The sequence below is a fragment of the Parasteatoda tepidariorum genome, chromosome 4, assembly GCF_043381705.1.
Source record: "Parasteatoda tepidariorum isolate YZ-2023 chromosome 4, CAS_Ptep_4.0, whole genome shotgun sequence".
Lineage (NCBI taxonomy): Eukaryota > Metazoa > Arthropoda > Arachnida > Araneae > Theridiidae > Parasteatoda > Parasteatoda tepidariorum.
In genome coordinates this window covers 602,013-620,537 of record NC_092207.1, presented here as the reverse complement: position 1 = coordinate 620,537, position 18,525 = coordinate 602,013, and the positions used below count along the sequence as shown (strand labels likewise).

At 29.2% G+C, this 18,525-nt stretch overlaps 1 protein-coding gene across 1 annotated transcript in view; it reads left to right on the top strand.

Annotated features, from left to right (window-relative positions):
- LOC107450497 (Autophagy-related 7) overlaps window positions 1–18,525 on the top strand; it is a 44,310-nt gene that overhangs the window by 15,756 nt on the left and 10,029 nt on the right. The window contains exons 9-14 of the mRNA XM_016066305.4: window positions 1,853–1,940; window positions 5,890–6,034; window positions 10,517–10,675; window positions 12,523–12,580; window positions 14,423–14,553; window positions 16,551–16,706. Of these exons, the coding sequence (XP_015921791.1) occupies window positions 1,853–1,940; window positions 5,890–6,034; window positions 10,517–10,675; window positions 12,523–12,580; window positions 14,423–14,553; window positions 16,551–16,706 (737 nt within the window). The remainder of the gene's footprint in view (window positions 1–1,852; window positions 1,941–5,889; window positions 6,035–10,516; window positions 10,676–12,522; window positions 12,581–14,422; window positions 14,554–16,550; window positions 16,707–18,525) is intronic.

Genomic DNA, 18,525 nt, shown 5'->3' with positions numbered 1-18,525 from the left:
TTAAACTTTATATTTTGACTTAATAGATAAAGGTAAAAATAACTTTGTAGAAAAATCATTTATACTAATGCTGTAAATGATATAACTCTAAAATATGATATTTTCACGTAAATTAACAAGCAAGGGCAGAAGAATCCCTCTTTAGCATGCACTATACATCATTGACATATTACTATGACATTTAGAAATTAAATATTTATTTTCATGTTATGGGTAAACTTATGTGTAAGAATTTTTTTAAAATTCCAGTTATTCTTTTTTATAAGAATATTATGGAATAAAAGTTTTTCATTCAATACTTTTTTGTGATTGCTTAAAATTTTATGTTCCAAATGTTATTTGTAGTCTTTAGTTTTGAATAAACTATAAAAACCTGGTTTAAATCAAAAGAACCAGATTTTCTTTGGTTAAAATCCAAAGAAATGCATTTTCCAACCCTGTGAATGTATAAATTATAACATCATGGTTAATCAGTATATAAAAATGTATGTATCTTAACAATTAAAAGCATAAAGTTTATTGCAATCATTGATAGATTTGATTACTGTAATTCAGACATTTTCGCACCTCTTAGAACTCCATATTTTTTATTTGAAACTTAATACTTAAAAACTTAACAGGATATTATATGTATCTTTGGAGTGTTTGAAAATTAAAATTTAATAAAAGGACAACAAAATGAATTAACTCTTTTAAAAAGTTCTGCTTGTTGTTCAATTATTCTATAAATGTTATCTAAAACAACCCATTTGTAATAGAAGCCACTTTACCTACATACTGTTAAATTTTTTAACAAATTGAATAAAAATTAATAAAAACTATTCAGTTTGAAAAACTTTGTTTTAAAGTAACACGTTTATGCTTTTAAAAATGTTATTCAATGTACATTTATTAATCCAATGCTTAGCACACCAAATCTTTTTTATCTTTAGAGTTTCAACTTTTACTTTCAGGAAAATGTTTTTAATGTGGTGGCAATTTGGGTAAAGTATAGTGGGATAATTGCCAAATTTAGTTCTAATGCATTTTTCAACTAATGCCAAATCATCACCAACACATACAAATAAAGTAAGATATCTGTCTGGAAATAATGATCACAAAGGGAGATAATTTACTTCAGCAATTTTAATGATGATTAACTCAATTATCAAGATTTACTCATTAAAATGAATTTGACCCTGTGGCATAATAAAATAAGGTCATGACAAATTATACTAAACTAAATCAACATGTGACAGACAGATTTGGAGAACATTTTAAAGAAAAGGAATTTCGCAGCTGAAGTCAATTGAATTTAAAGTCACTTATCTTGCACATGTGCTAGACTTGGCTTGAAATCTTGAGGAGCTGATAAACTATTTGTAGGTATCAGGTNATATATATATATCAAAAACCTCTTTTTCTAATCACCTTCCACCCAGCTCACCCTCTCTTCTTCACCTCTGTCCTGCCCCTCTTCTCAGGTTGTCCCTCCTTACCCAAAAATTGGCAGACTAAAACTGTTTATTTTATTCACCGAGAAGCTATCTCAGACAGTTTGGGCAGAAATAGGATGACTGATACTCATAAAAAGGAAAGAGAGTTGTAGCAACTCTACATTAATTATATAGAAAACAAAAATCTTTCCCCCTTTTTCTGTCGCAGTTATCTTTCTTTTCAAATCGAGAGGATATGATAATTAAATGGATAGTTTATTTATCATAATTTTTTTTAAATTTAATATTTGGATTAGTTTGTGTTTTTTGAAAATGCCTAATTAATTTCAAATCACAAATGAAACTTGTGGTTTTTAATTTTGTGATAAGTGAATAAGTTCTGTTTAAATATTTAAATTTTTTTATTTGTTTTGTAGATTGCCCTGATGTTGTTGGTTGGGAAAAGAATAAAAACAAACTTGCACCAAGAAAGGTTGACATGAGTGCTAATATGGACCCTAAAAAGTAACTATCTTCTCACTCACTTTTCTATTTTACTACTCATGGAGTGCATTTTCCCTTGCAGTTTGGAGGACCGAACTATTTTGAAGGGGGAAAAATGCTCAAAAACTGTATGTATGCTCGTACATCACTTATAAGGGCATTGAATAAAACTTTAATTGTTTCCATACTTAATGTAAATTTTCACTGTATTTTTTTGTAATTTTTCTTTATTGTTGCTTTTTGAAACATCACTGGGATTAATAAATATGTATTTTAATTTTAGAATATTATTTTTAAATCAATAAAAATCTTAATTATTATTTTATTAAAAAAAAAAAGATGAAGATTAACTTTGTTTGCTGATCCAAATACTTGAAAGAAACACTAAATTAGTGTGTTGTATGATTGAGTTTCTTATGTTATCAAATTAATATAATAAACATTTTGAACACATTTCCTCCCCCCCCCCTCCTCTACATTATAAGCATTTTGCAATATATGTGAAATTAGGTAAAATATTTTTAGAATATTCCCTTGCTGAATCATCCTTGTCGGTGGCTCGACAGCCCAAGGTGGGCCTTGGCCTTCTTAATAAGTTTTTCCTGCTAGCGTTTTCCAGTTTTTAATTTTTAAGACCAAAATTTCTTCTTCTCGTCCATCTATCCATTTTATAGTCCGCCCGCCCCTTTTCGTGTACCAACTGGTCTGGCATTGAAAACTGTTTTTGTGGTACAGCCTTTGTTAATAATGTCAGATTCATTATATGAGTGATAAAAGCTCTTAAGCTTGTTCTTCTAAGCCACACACCATTTTCTTTTAATTCCTCTAAAAACTAATTTTTTGAAAATGAATTTTGAATTCCTGGCTGAACAATCAATCTAAATATTGGGTGAACCTGACAACTCTATAAAGGACTGTAAAACTTCGGGTGAATCGGAAAATTCTGTTATAGTGCCAATAATGGAAAATAATGGCTCTTTGAACCCTTATTGACCTCGTGATTATGGGTCCAAGTTATTTTGCTGCTAGATTTTTTAGGATGTCTCATAATACGGTTACAAATATTTTACAGATTACAATTAATCTTATTAAAAAATATGAAATACTTTATTTCTATTTAATACTGTTTCTCTATATGAGGGTTCATTGATTTAAATCAGCTTGATTTAACCCACTAATGAGTCTGCACTTAAAAAGTCTTCTCTCATTGCTAAACCTTTCTTCCCTTTTGTTATATGAACATTCTTCCACCCATTTGCTAAGTGGATCAAATCATGATTTAAATCACTTTTTTTTTTAATTTTAAGAGTCACTAATTTAAAAAAAAAGAAGGAAGTTTTTTCTTATTTTTTTCAGACATTTAATGAGTAAAATTTAATACTACTTGAACTTATTTATCACTTATGCAAAATTAAATCAGTGTCTATAAAGCATTTTTGGGGGGAAGGTAGTTTACTTTCAAATTTATTATGCTGAGTGGCAACAGAATACTTTCCTTCCAAAGTGTTCTATTTCAATATCATTGAAATTGTGCTTTACTTGTCTTATCAAGTCTATTCTGTTATCAGATCTGCTCTCCATATCATACAAAAAGAGGGGGGGGGATTTTTGCTACAACCAAGTGTTAGAGCCTCCATTTCTTAGCTTATTTGGTTCATCTACATTTCTGAAATGAATATGAAAAGGAGAAACATTTTTGACTGAGCTCAGAAAAAAAGTAATAATCTAGTAACATTAATTATGAATTTCATATCAAGGGCAGATCTTTACTATATATTTTTGAGGAAGGTATTGTATCTCAAACCTTCATCATGGAATGCAAGATAAAATTCTAATTGTTACCAAGAGACAGAAGAAAAAGCAGTTGCTTACTTCTGCTGGCCGGTGTAACTTGTTTTTTTTTTTTTTTTTTTTTTTTTTTTTTTTTTTTTTTTTTTTTGTTGCATGGTTTAGTACACTAAAAGCTTTAAATTAAATTGGGAATTAAAGAGCCAAAAAAAAAATATGTTTTTCTACATGAATTCCATACTATTATTTTTAGAATATGTATGCTGTATGTTATTATATCTGAAGTTTTTGATTGTTTTTCTTTGAAGTTTCTTTACTTTTAATCAATATCAAGAAAGTGCATGCAAATTACTTTCATATTGTTTCCTGTATATTTTTCCAACAAAAATATCCTTTCTTGTTATTTAATTTTAGTGATTTCATTCATTCTTTTTCTCCTTCTGAATGTGTGTGTCTTAACCTTTGATAATCAGTAAACCAATAAATGTGTATGTATTTATTTAAATTGAACCATAATATTTTTTGTGGATATAGTGAACCTAAAGAAGAGAGGAAATTGGATATTGTGAACTTTTTTCTGTCTTCGACTGATTTTTTTTCTTCATTTTTTGGTAATTTTGAAATTTATACATAAAATATATACCGATTTTTTAAATCATTTATTGAGTGAAATGTAGCCGTAAGCATTTACAGGGCTCGAAAAAACTCAGAAATTTAACCCGTCATCGAGGACGGCTTGTCCAACGATGTATCTGTCCTCCTTTGAAACTAACCCGTCGCTTCTAAATAAATAAAAATTTAATTTTTTCTTATTTATTACAAACATTTATATAAATTACACAATGAATTAGTAGCTACTAGGATTACATTATGCAGTAATAAAAGAAATACTTGGTTACTAGTAGTAAAACCTAGTATTTCTTTTATGAAATAATTTATTTCTTTTATGAAATAATTAAAATGACAAAGGTCAAGTTATCTGGAATGTCAATTTATCCGAGGGTGCTGCGTTTTTTAAATGAATCAAATATGACATTTGCCAGTTCCACAATCAAGCCTATGATTTACAGAGGTTTCTGCATAGAAATCTGAAAGGAGTTTTCCATTTAGGTGGATTTTCATAATTGCGTTTAGTGCTTACGTAATGTGTTTTTTTGTAAGTTCATTGCTGAAAAGTCCCTTTCAACTGCTGCAGTACTCCCAGACGGAAAAAACATAAATCCACCATGCGTAGTATGTTGCTGTACGGGATTTCTAGATTAGAGGGTCATTTCAGAAGTGAGGTGCTAGACTCTTGTAAGATAACAAAAATTTAAAGTGTATCACGAACATTAACGGGAAAATGGCCGTCCGCGCGGACGTCTGATTCGAGAAATTAGTTGTCCGCGGGAAATTTTTGACCGCCGCGGACGGGAGGTTTTTCGAGCCCTGAGCATGGGTGCAAGTCTTCCGTCCCCAGGACGGATTTCCGTCTTTCGAAAATGTCCGCGGACGGAAGTAAGACGGAAACAAGACTGACTCGATGACGGAAATCGGAAATTTTTTTTTCTGTCCCTAAAAATATTTTTTAGGTCTACGTTATTGGTCTACTTTCTTATGTCCTGTTGTTATTTTATCAAAAGACAGATGAATAAATATTTTTTGTACAGTATTTAAACTTGATGTATTATGGTAAAGCTTTCTTAGATAGTTTGCATATGTCGAGGGGGTATTGTATATGTTAGGTATTTCAGTCAAAAAATTTTCAGTCTTGGCCTTTTTTCCAACTTGCACCCATGGCCCTGAGCATTTATTCTTGTTAGCTTCTTCTGTCTCAGTTTCCCATCCCTAATTTTTTTTGTTCGCAAGACGAAGAGCAATATATAAAATAAAAATGAACACATTTGTGTTACTACATATCGTTTTTTAATCATTTTAAATTTATTTTTATGGCTGATTTAGGTAAATTTATGGACCATTTTTGTATTTATTTTTATGGAGTTCGGAAAAATGAGTTAAAATTGTTTGCAGTACGGATATGGTGAACTTCTGGTTACAGTGAACTGAAATTTCGGTCTCTTGAAGGTTCACTAAAGCGGAACTTGACTGTATTTATTTATTTATTTTTTAATTTTTTTTCTTGCAGCAAAAAAAAAAAAAAAACATAAGTTGATGATTGTCAAGATTAATGATTTCTTTTCAGATTAGCCAATTCAGCTGTGGATCTGAATCTAAAGCTTATGAGATGGCGTCTTTCTCCTGATTTAAAGTTGGAAAAGATTCAATCATCAAGATGCCTTTTATTTGGAGCTGGCACTTTGGGTTGCAATGTTGCCAGGTGCTTAATGGTATACAACTCTTTTATCATTTGAAAGCAAAGTTTAATAATAAAATAGTTGCAGGGTATCCGCGCACCTGGAAAGTCATGAATTTCGGTATTGAACAAAATTTGTCATGAAATGTCATGATTTTTACTATTTTTTTAAAAGAAAATCATGGAAAGTCATGGATTTAGGTCTGCAAAAAATCTAATTTTTAAAATGGAATCTCCCTCCCCCCGATTTCATCCTGTTCCAAATATCTGAATTTCTAACAAAATCACCACTCAGTCATATTTTATTTGAATATAAAATGATTTTATCATGTTCTTTAAAAATTATGGTGTTCTTTCAAAAAATGAAAGAAAAAATATCATTTCTAGAGCGAATCATCCTTTAAACTCTCTTCTGTGATTTACGAATTTTTACTATTATTTTTTTTTAATTTTATCAATTTAAAATTCTAGTTGAAGCAAACCAGTCATTGGCAAATTTTTTTTATTTCGAAATGATCAGAAAAATCAGGAGTATTTCTTTCCTTTCTGATGAACAAGAAAAGTATCTTTAGAATATAATTCTGCAGAAAAAAAAAAATTTTGCTTTTGTATTTTTTTCAGCTATTTTATCGTTTCAACTCTTTCCTTACTCTGTTTTTTAAGTTTAAAATCTATAAATATGAAGATGAAGAGTATAATAGTTTTGGTTATACCTATTTTGAATGATTTTATTATAATGCTTTTTTTAATTTATTGTTGCGTTTTTGTTGGAGAAAATAGCAACTTCGTTAAGTCATGAAAAATTCTTGGAATTAGTCATGGAAAATCATGAATTTGAAAATCTAAAATGTAGCAGATGCCCTGTAGTTGCGATAGAGGTTGTTGCGAATTATTTAATTTTCTGTGGAAGTGATTTAAAGCAGATTTTTGTTAAAAAAAAATTTGCAGTTTAGAAACTTAAACAGTATCTCTATAACATAACACCATAAAATATTTTTAGGTGAAAATATCTTCCTCTTTCCGTCAGGCTAAACGCGGGAGGTTTTTGTAGATTTCTCTCCATGCAACACAAATGCGGGTTAGTTCCATCAAAAAGTCTTCTACAAAGGCAAATTTCTTCAAATACTTAATCCAGGAGCTCCCTTGTCTTCTAGATTCGGTTCAAAATTACAAGGCTACGAAGCTGAACATTAATAGTCGTAAACCCAAAAAATTGGGTCGACTGTTCGAAGACGCTTATAAAATATACAACATAATATGTATAAATAGTGTAGTTTTTAATTACAATCAACTCAGAGAATACTGACTTTTAAACTTCCGAAGTTTCTAAAATCTGGTAAATTTTTTTCCAACTGACCGCAAAACTAGAGACGAGATTCGGATATTCGTAATGTAATAATATTGTGTATTTGAAAATAGGGGTGCACAACCTGTGTCCTGCTAACTGTTGGTGTGTGTGGCCTGTAGTAGCTTCTAAACACAATATTAAAAAAAGAAGAAAATTTTAAAACAATTTGAACGTAACACATTTGATTAAACATTTGAGTAATAACTTTTTGATGCACTTAATTTGCACAGAGTCTATTGTAAATCTGTATTATTTCTAGATCGCTTTTTCAATGATTATTGCTACAAAATTCCACATGGTTTCAAAAAACCCAATATTTTTGTCATAAATACAAATGACATTCTGGTCTTTTTTTTTTGCATCCATAACTGTCGATTTCCATATGGTTTTTAAAATTCCAATGCATTCATTGCGATATTAAAACTTGTGAGCTATAAATTGTGCATTTACTTTATCTCCTTTTCCGTGTTTTGTTTGTGCCAACTTCATTTTAAAACTAAATGAGTTGTTGATTTTTTTAAAGGCAATTATTGCGATGCTTTTCAATGTGATTTGACTATCACATTATTTGAACTAGATTGTTATTGAGACTTGCAAGGTTTGGAAAGTCATAATAACAATCAAAAAGTCATAATAAATAATGACTTTTTGATACTATTTGAGCATATTTCATCATAAATATAAGTTTTTTTTTTTTTTTCTTAACACCATGCAATTGTATTAGGTATTTAGAATTCTGATATTTTAATGGAATGTGTAATTGCAACATGAAAAATTTTAAAACTTAAATTTTCAAACTGCTCATTTTTAATAATTTTGTTCTAAATTTTTTGTAACTTAGGTGATTGTTTCAAAGAAAAAGAAAACATTTCCTATTTAAAATTCATAAAGCCTCTAATAAATCAAGAAATAGAAGTAATATCTGAATTATTATACCAAATAAATATTGAATCTTATTTTGTGCTATAATGGTTTTGTTTTAAGTTTTTGTTTTTGTTTAAATCCTACAAATTTTCTTTCATTGAAATATTTAGTTCAAATTCATATTACTCATTAAAATATGTATTTTTTTTAACTCTTTCATTCAGGGAACTTTACAGTTTCTTATGTTAAGTAATTTATTTTTCATTTCTTCAAGATATATATATATATATANTATTGCGCTTAAGCTGCAAGTAAACAGAACTCATTAGATAAGTTCAAAATGAAGAATAAAACAAAAATTATAGACATATAAAAAGAAAGGGGGGGGTGAATGATAAGTAAAAAAAACAAACAATAGTTTATATAAATAAATAAAAATTAAAAAAAGAATGAAATTTTATTAAAAAAACCGGGGGGGGGGGAGATCTTTTCTTCAGCTCACACGACTATATCCGCAAAACAGAGTGTGAGCTGAAGAAAAGATTATATCTTTTTTTCTTCTTTTTTTTCCCGGTTTTTTTAATAAAATTTCATTCTTTTTTTATTTATTTTTTTATTTTTATTTATTTATATAAACTATTGTTTGTTTTTTTTACTTATTATTCACCCTCCCTTTCTTTTTATATGTCTATAATTTTTCTTTGTTTTATTCTTCATTTTGAACTTATATATATATACAGTGAAACTTCCTGTTAGGAACACTCCTAACAGACATATTTTAATTCCCTGTGAATTTTCTATAAATAAACCATAATGTACCTTCGTCGCGAAACAAACATTCCCCTTACCGGATGCGGACAGTCATTTATGCCCTGAAACATAATTTTCTATGACTACAAACTAGATAAGAATTTTTCAAAATTAAAAAAAAAAAAATTTTTTTTGCTTTAAATTCTAAGAAAAAAAATATACAACTCTCAACTATTTTTAATTTCCGCAACTAAACTATTTCACTACTAAAAAATCAATCATTCTTCTCTTTTATCTTTGCAAAGAAAGAACAGAAAAATAATCATGTGAAATATTTCAGACAGTGGCATCTTTTCATCCAGACGAAACTGGTTACGAGACCCCACTATCCTTTAAATGATCTCAATTTCTCTTGCCCAACAAAAAATTCCTATATTTAACAATGACATATATTTACAACAGACACTAACTTATTCTTATTTTCGATAATTATGTTGGTGGACATTTTTTTGATACTTTTGATCAAATTGATTGTTATTCTTCATACATAGGATCTATTAAAATGTATGAATTGTTTAGAAACAATTTAACAAAGGGATTTTTCTTGTATCAGGGATGTGATTCTTTCGCGGATTTCCGCTTTTTTTCAGATTTTTCCATTTTCCCCCCCTAATTTCCGCTGAAATTTTTTTTTTGCACAAGTTAAAATATTTTATGAGGAATTAAATTTTCAGCGAAGCGAAAGTATTGAAGTCCTCATTCCTCCCTCAAACATTGATTTTCGTATTTACCTGATTTAAAAGTTGAATGTTGCGATTCTTAATCAGGCGATTTAAATGTCGTACATTGCGATTCTTATTTACGAGATTTAAAAATCCAATATCGCGATTTGCAATTACGCGCTTTTAAAACCCTATGTAGCGATTTGTATTCATGCGAGCTTAAAATCCAATGTCGTGATTCGTTTTCGTAGTTGTAATATCAAACATCGATTTTCCTATTTATGCGTGCTTTAAAAATTAGACAGTGGGATTCGTATTCGCGCTATTTAAAAATTGGCATCGTGATTCGTATTTACGTGATCTAAAAATTACGCATCATGATTTGTATTTTCGCATTTTTTAAATTCGATATAATTCGCATTTTTTAAATTTTCATATTCACGTGATTTAAAAGCCTCATTTCGGGATTCATATTCTCTCAATTTAAAATCATGCATGTGATTCATATTTATATATTCATGCAATTTTAAAATTAATCATAGGGATTTATAATCACATGGTTTACAAGTTGAAAAATTACATTTTTTTGTCAAATTTTTGTGTATATATATATATATATATATATATACACAAAATGGCTTTATATCTATATATTCATATTCATTCGTGAATTTCCTCTTTTTTACTTTCCAACTACTCTCATCCCTGTTATATGTATCAAAGCTATAGAGAACATTATGCTGATTGATAAAAGGCATTAAAAGCATATTTTTTCTGTTAATTTTTTATTTTTATTAAAAAGCAAAATCTAGAGTTGGTATTTATTTTTTAGGGCTGGGGCGTGAAGAAAATCACGTTTGTTGATAACTCGAAAGTTTCTTTCTCCAATCCTGTTCGTCAGACACTTTTCACATTTGAGGATTGTCTTGGAGGTGGTCAATTTAAAGCTACAACTGCTTCAAAAGCGCTTCAAGGAATTTTTCCAGGCATTGTAAGTGTAAACTAGATTTAAAGTTTTCCATTTAATTTTACTGAAAAATTGATGCTGTGAAAATCTGTGGACTTTTTAATACTAGCATTACATTTTGTGAAGATTTAAGAGAGTTTTCTTTTTAACCATGGTGCATAGCATTGAAAAAAGAACTTTAAATGTGTTTATTTTTAGTTTGTAATTGGTGCTTATTTTTTCTCTTTTCAAAAAAGATTTTTTTCTCTTTTTTTTTTTTGCTCTGCAAATTATCTTTGTAAAATATGCAAAAGGTCTGTTTTTCAAAGCCGGGTCCTTTAAGCATAATCTGTTTCATCGTACTGTCATGCATATTGTGCGGATGCACCAATCAGTTCACATATTGAGAAAAACATAGGTGTGCACCATACACAAAATGAAAAAGATATCACCCTATGTAACTTTTGCTCTAATAATCAGATTTTAGAGTCAGTTTTAATGGTCCATAGGGATAAGTTATGAAATCAGACACGTTTTTTGTCTTTAAAAAAAAATGGCGTTAGTAGCCTTAATCTGGAAAATAGGATCCTAATAGTTTTGTCAAGAGAGTGTTTGGGGGGTTGAGCAGCTTAAAGTTAATCATTATATTACATTAATATATTGCTAATTTTAAGTTAATTATACTCATATTTTGCTATATCTCAGGAATTCTTATGGGTAATATTTGTTTGGCATGGTCAATAGGCAGCTTGTTGTTTCTAGCAAATTATAAAATAGTAAGTCATGGAAATTCAAAAAGAGAGAATTTTCTACTATTATTAAAGTTATTTTATTTTATTTTTGTAACCATAGAACAGCCGACCCAATTTTGGGTTTACGACTACTAATGTTCAACTCTGTAGCCTTGTAATTTTGAACCAATCCAGAAGACAAGGTAACTCCTGGATCAATACCCCTAGAGGTATGATTTGTTATGGGAACCTGGAGGACTTTTAAGACTCCAGCTTATTAAAATTATTTTATTTTATAACCGTCATTGAACAGCCGACCCAATTTTATGAGTTTACGACTACTAATGTTCAACTCCATAGCCTTGTAATTTTGAACCCAATCCAGAAGACAGGAACTCCTGGATCGAGTATTGGGTGAAATTTGCCTGGCTGGTAGGACACTGGGCCTATATCCAAACGGTCGTGAATTCGATCCCCGCCGGCCGTGTAGTAAATAGTGACTGATGGGCGTTGAATCTGTCGAGTCACAAAGTCCTCCATGTTTCCATTACAAATTATACATCTGGGAGTAGTACAGATCCAGGAATTTCTTTGTCTTCTGGATTGGTTCAAAATTACAAGGCTATGGAGTTGAACATTAGTGATCGTAAACCCAAAATTGGGTCGGCTACTCAACAACGGTTATAAAATAAAATAAGTACAATTAGAGACTTTGTGGATCAGCTGATACAGCACTTGCCTCCCAACGAGATGACCCTGGTTTGATTCTAGTGATGGCTGGATGATTCGAATTCCGCATCGATTCGAATCGTGGGCTAGAGTCCCCTCGTCGTCCGACTTACCGTTGGAGATTTTCGTGGTTTTTCTCTACATGTAACGCAAATGCTGGTTAGCGTCATCAAAAAGTCCTCCACGAAGGCAAATTTCTCCTAATACTTGATCCCTTAGTGTCCTTGAGTTTTGGATTGCGTTCAAAGTTACAAGGCTACAAATTTGAACTTAAATAGTCATAAACCCAATAAATTGTTGCTCAAGAACAGTTTTAAAAAATAAATAAGTACAATTCTCGGTATTAATGAAATATATTTTTATGAGACCACTCAAGAAAAAAATCTTATCAATTTCACTAATTACTTTCTTGCTAATTGTTTTTCTTTTAAGGACTCTGAAGGCTATGTTTTAAGTGTTCCTATGCCAGGGCACTCTGTACCTGAAAACAGTAAGTGACATCCTATTTAGCATCACTTTTGTGTCACTGCAAGCAATGCTTATTTTTAAAAAAGTTTTCTAATGCATGAATTATTTTGTTGTCAAAAATCACTTATTTTCAAACATTGTATGTATGATTCCAAATTGTATGAAAAGTGTGATTTTTCTCATCAGTTGCACATAATTTTCTATTCTGAGTAACTATATTTTTGCCTGGCTTTGATCTTTTGTTATGAAAAAGTTTTACACAAAAAAAACTACAAAATCTATATCAAGTTAATAATTTATGAGTGATTTTAAAATTTAAAAAAAAAAAAAAAGAATCAAGCTGTGGTTAATTTAGTATAAAGTTGGGAATGTTCTATTTCATGGTAAAAATAAATCCTTAATTATCGTCTTTATTTTTCAATTTTCCAAAGCCTTGATAAACTATCAAAGGCTAACTTACTTAACCGTCTCAATTAGCATATAATTATTTAATGTATTTTTCACCTATCATATTTTTGCATAGATATTTGTATTAAAAAAAAGAAACACTTAGTGTTATTATCCTGTTATTTTGTCTTTTTAATGAAATATAACATTGTTTTGTTGAAATGAGTCCACTCAGATGGATGGGTACACCAGTTGGCTGTGTGCAATGCTGATCAATAATCATGTTGTTGAAGCTGTCTCAATTGTAGAGCCTTAACACTCCTCTGGCCCACAATGAAGTTCTGTTATGCTATTTTATCATCCCCTTTGTTGCGGGAAGGTTCTGCTTTTCACTGTCAAAATTAATTTAGTTTTTCTTTAGTAATGAGTAAATATTTATGACATTTTGTAATGTTGTGACATTTTGAATATTTCATAATTTTTTGTAAGGAGCAAATAGTTTTGATGTTTAAAAGGAATAAATATTTAAGGTATTTTGTAACAAGTAAAAAGAAAGCTTTTGCATATTTATCTTATATTAACAGTAACGCTAACTTTATTTTCTATTTTTGGGGGTTATTAATGGGGACATTTTCGTGCATCCATTTTGAAGCTCAAATAGCGTTAGAGTTAGGGAGAGTCATAAATGCTAGAGTGATTGTCCTCCAGGGGTACCCAAGACTTCCGGATTTAATAACTGGAAGCGGGGTGTGCTGGTTTTGCTCGATGGAATTCCTCATATCTCAAGATAATTGATTCACAGACTTACGTGGCTTATAATCCCGCAAAATTTTGAAGCTTGTCTAAGTCCTGTTAACGAGGCGTTTACATACATTCTTCCACCCATTGCATGAAGAATTACATGTCATGTGATTCTTCCGCCAATTTGATTGGTAGGAAATTCGCTATTTTGAATACTTGGAACTGTGCCGGAATCTGCTATTATCGCAATTCTTATTCACACGATTTTAATAACAATTTTTGCGCACAAAATTTTCATTGTTTTTCACTTTGTCGCACAATCACCCCTGTAAAACTTCTTTTTGTTCTATTTCTGTGCATTCAGACTTACTAATGGCATTTCAGTAACTCATCATTTTTAGTTTGGAGTTTGAGCATTCGCTGTGCCATAGTGACGGTTTATATTAAATAGTGGTATTTAAAGACTTGTTGCAATAAACTTAAATAAATTACGCGTGATTAAGTACTTTTTACCGAAACATGGTGTCGTGATAATGTTGAAATTTTTTACTTGTTGCTTTTGATTAGTAAAGTGATGGTGATATTTTAAAGAGACCCTTTTTTAATAACCTTCCAACACTTTCACAAAATTCAAATAATAAACTATCTAATCAGGATTTTAATGAGCTTTCTTGTAGCTAATAAATATTTTAATAATTATTTATTTGCAAAAAATGAGTATTTCTTTGCATTTCAGTGGTGGATCAAACAAAGTTAGATGTGTCCAAAATTGAAGAATTGGTAGAGAATCATGATGTTATCTTTCTCCTGATGGATTCTCGTGAGAGTCGTTGGTTGCCTTCTTTGCTTGCAGCTCACAGAGGAAAAGTAAGTTTTTTTCATTCCATTTCCATAATTGGATATTTGTTTTTCATTGGTCTGCATATGGTTCTTCTGAAACATTGTGCCTTCAGACATCTAAGAGTTTCTTCAACACCATTTATCCTCTTAAAATTAGAAATGAAACAATATTAGACAAAAGCAAACCTAAGATTAAATCAATGAAAGATTCTGCGGAGAGAAGGCACGTTTCCTTTTCTTTGACTCCTGATGAAAGGATATACCAAGAATGACTTGGAAGAGAAGATTGAAGGTGCACAATGATAAATATAAATGTTTAAATATAAATGTTCTGCTTTTATAAAGAAATAAGATCAGAAGATTGTTTATTAATATTAAATATACAATTATTTATTATTAAAAGCAGGCAATTTATGAAGCAGATTGCAGCTTTCTCTTTTTAAAAGTGATATATATCTGATTTTTTTTTTTTTTTTTTTTTTTTTTTTTTTTTTTTTAGTGAACAATAAATAAGTTCTTTTTCATGAATTTTAAGACTTTTTTTTAATTCAGTTGATTTCCTTATGTCCTGCCTTTTCCTGGTTTTCAATTTTTATTTTAGAGGTTTTATGTTAACTATCATTTCTGTTTGGTAATTATTGTTGAGTTGCAAAGTGTTCTTTTTATTTATTGTGATTAATAAGTTTTCCTTACACATTATCATTTTCTTTTTCACTTATAATTAGATATGAAATATATTGTGATTTTTAATCAATTGTTTTATTTTATATTAGTTAATTTTATATTAGTTAATTTTGTAATTTTATTAAATCTTTACTTTTTATAATTTGTCTTCACTTCAATTAAATAAATTTCTTCAGTATTTATTATAGTTTAGTATTTATCATTGGAATAAGTTTTTTTTATTATTAATTTTGCAGTTTTATCATCATTTATATTTTTCTATGTTTTTATCCATCTTATTTATGATTCATTTCTTTAAGCATATTGTATTTGTGCTTACAGTACCGCTCAAAAGTATCAGTACATCTGGAAACTTATAAAAAAAAATGGCAAAATTCAAAGTGTCATAACTTCTTTAAAAATGATCAAAAATGCTTCTGCTTTAGCTCATTTTGAAGCTTAAAATCTCTACTTTTATGTACTCTAATTGTTTTTAATTAATATATTTTGCAACTGTGTACAATTACACTCTAAACAATCATAGAAAATTGTATTAGTTTTTTGTGAAGTTTGACGCGATGTAAGGGCACAAAGGGGTTAGATATTGTTAATTTTTATCATACCATTGAAAAATTTGGACTTATAGCTTTCATTTAAAAAAAAAAAATTCCAAAAAAACATGTTTTTTGACGAAGTTATTGTCAAATAAAAAAAAAAGTTTTTTTTTTCAGAATTTAATGATTTTTCAGCAATTATAATGAATTTTAGTGTAATTATAATATGATATGTAAATTTTTTAATTAAAATAAATTAAAATTTAATATTTCTCGATAATATTATTTCATAATTTATTATAACAATTTGAACTTTTTTTTTTGGAAAATATAATAATGAAATAAGAATCAACGTTTACAATTTAATATTTTGAAATTTATTTTTTCGTATTTTTCTCAGAAAAAATTTGAAAACAAAAATGTACATACATTTTTGTTTTCAAATTTTCACAAAATCTGCTTAAAGAAAAGGATATAATATAAAATAAAGAAGAATTCAATGGTTTAGACCCATGGAGACAATTATAGACAACCAACATGCAAATATCTATATATCTTTAAGACAATGGCAGGTCAACAAAACTTGGAAAAGCGATGGATTAATAATAAGATTCAAGTTTTTGAAAGGAGGTTCAACATGGACCCCTACCAGCTAGTCTGTGATAAAACATTTATTTTTAATCAAAAGTGATCATTATGTTCCGACTTGTAACGTTGAAGTAGTTGCAAAAATTAAGAATAAAATTTCCACTCTTTTGAATATTTTCAACCAATTGATTTTATTACAGTTAAGTATTGTTGTTTCAGCTTGTGATTAATGCTGCCCTTGGATTTGATACATTTCTTGTAATGAGGCATGGCTTAAAGCTTCCAAATACTTCTGGCGGTGATATTGGCTCAAAGATAATTGAAGGCTATGACCTTGGCTGTTACTTTTGCAATGATATTGTCGCTCCAGGAAATGTAAGTATCTATCTGTGTGTAAGTTTCAGGGTTGTAGTAGCCCCATCTATCATCGCTGATTTTATCAATAGTTTATGTAATCTGTAATTTTTTTTATGTTTTTAAATTTTTTTTATGTTTTAAAGTTTCTCTAAACTGTAAACAGTGACTGACATTATTAAAAGTAGTGAATGTTACATTATGAACTGTATGAGTGGTAGTGCTGAATTTAAAAAGTTTGTTCTTGATTACCTCTTATTATTTCAAGTCTGTGGGGTTTGGAAACTAGTGGCTTGTATAGCCTACCGATATAACAACACTGCTTATATTTAAGTTCAAATAAGAGTGTTTCTGTATACTTAAATTGACACTATGTTATTTTTTGATGTTTAAAAATTCAAATTAATTTAAGCAACAAATTAGTTGATAGAATCGATCACGGGCAGCCGTTAATCTACACATTACCTAGGTAAAATGGGGAAAACTCTTGATTCCTCTCTTTAACAGATAACCTTCGTTAATCGACAAGCCACACCAGGATAATACAGGGAATTTAAAAAATCACCCAAAATAACACTGAATTTTGATTCTTTCTTTACAAACTGAGAAAATACAGGGAATTTTGTTTCTTATTTTCGTTTTTTAAAAAATGTTGATTACTTAAAATATTACCTATGGGATATTTAAGCATGATATTTCATTAGCTATAGATTATTTAAGTATGTTCAGCCATTCCTTTTTCCAGCAATTAAAACCAATAACTATACTTAGCCCAATATAGCTCACACATGATAACACATTAATTGTTGTGTTTCCTCTTAATATATTGTGTATAATATGTACTGAGAAAACGCAGGGAATTTTTTTCCAGATTAGGCATCCCTTAAATGGTAAAAAATTGAAAAGTATTGTACTCATTTTGTAATAACTGTTTTTTTTAGCATTTAATTACTTTATAAAATTGAGTTTGTGCTTACTTTTGAGACTTAAATTTTTCTTCATGTCCCATAAAAAGATAAACCAAAATAATTCTACTTGAAACAGTTTACAGCGAAGATAAGAAAAATATATTTTAACTTAAACTTAAGGCAAAATTATCACAAGTGAAATATTTACGCAAAGGGGAATTAAATGGTGGGGGAGGAGCTAAAGTTTTATTCTGTCAGCATCATCCTGTGAAATAAAGAGTTCATCAAGGTGATTAAGATAGTTTTGGTTATAGTTAAGAGTTTGACGCTCATTACAAATTGAATTTTAAAAAAACTTTCTTTAATGTAGATAATTCGAACGTAATGGGTATTAAACCAAATACAGTTTGAAACAAAAGTTTTTATAGCACTTCAGGTTTTTTTTAAAAATATGCACATAAAATGTTGCAATTTTTAAGGTTTTCTTGCTAAAAAATGTGAGGTTACAAAACTAATGTGTTTTTATTCTTAGATTTGAATATTTCTGGAAAATAGTGTCATTTTTGACAATGTGCATGTTCCTGACGTTCTTAAAATGCTGAAGTGCGTGTTGTCTATTTCTGCTCATTGTGCAGTTAAAAGTGTCTCTCCTATTTTTAGTACAGATTCTCATTTTCTATAAAAATAAAAAAAAAGGTTTTATTTTTTGTATTGAATTCTACACTCAATTCGAGATTACTTGAACTGCACTTGTTTTATTATCAGGAATTATTAAGCATTTTATTATCAGGAATGGATCCCCCATCTAGTTCCCATTAAAATATTACAGGCTCTGATATTTTTGCTGAATAAAATGTTGTCATTATTATATCAAAATAATGTCACCTAAAGTATTTTAAACGTAAATAAATAAATTTATTATGCATTATATA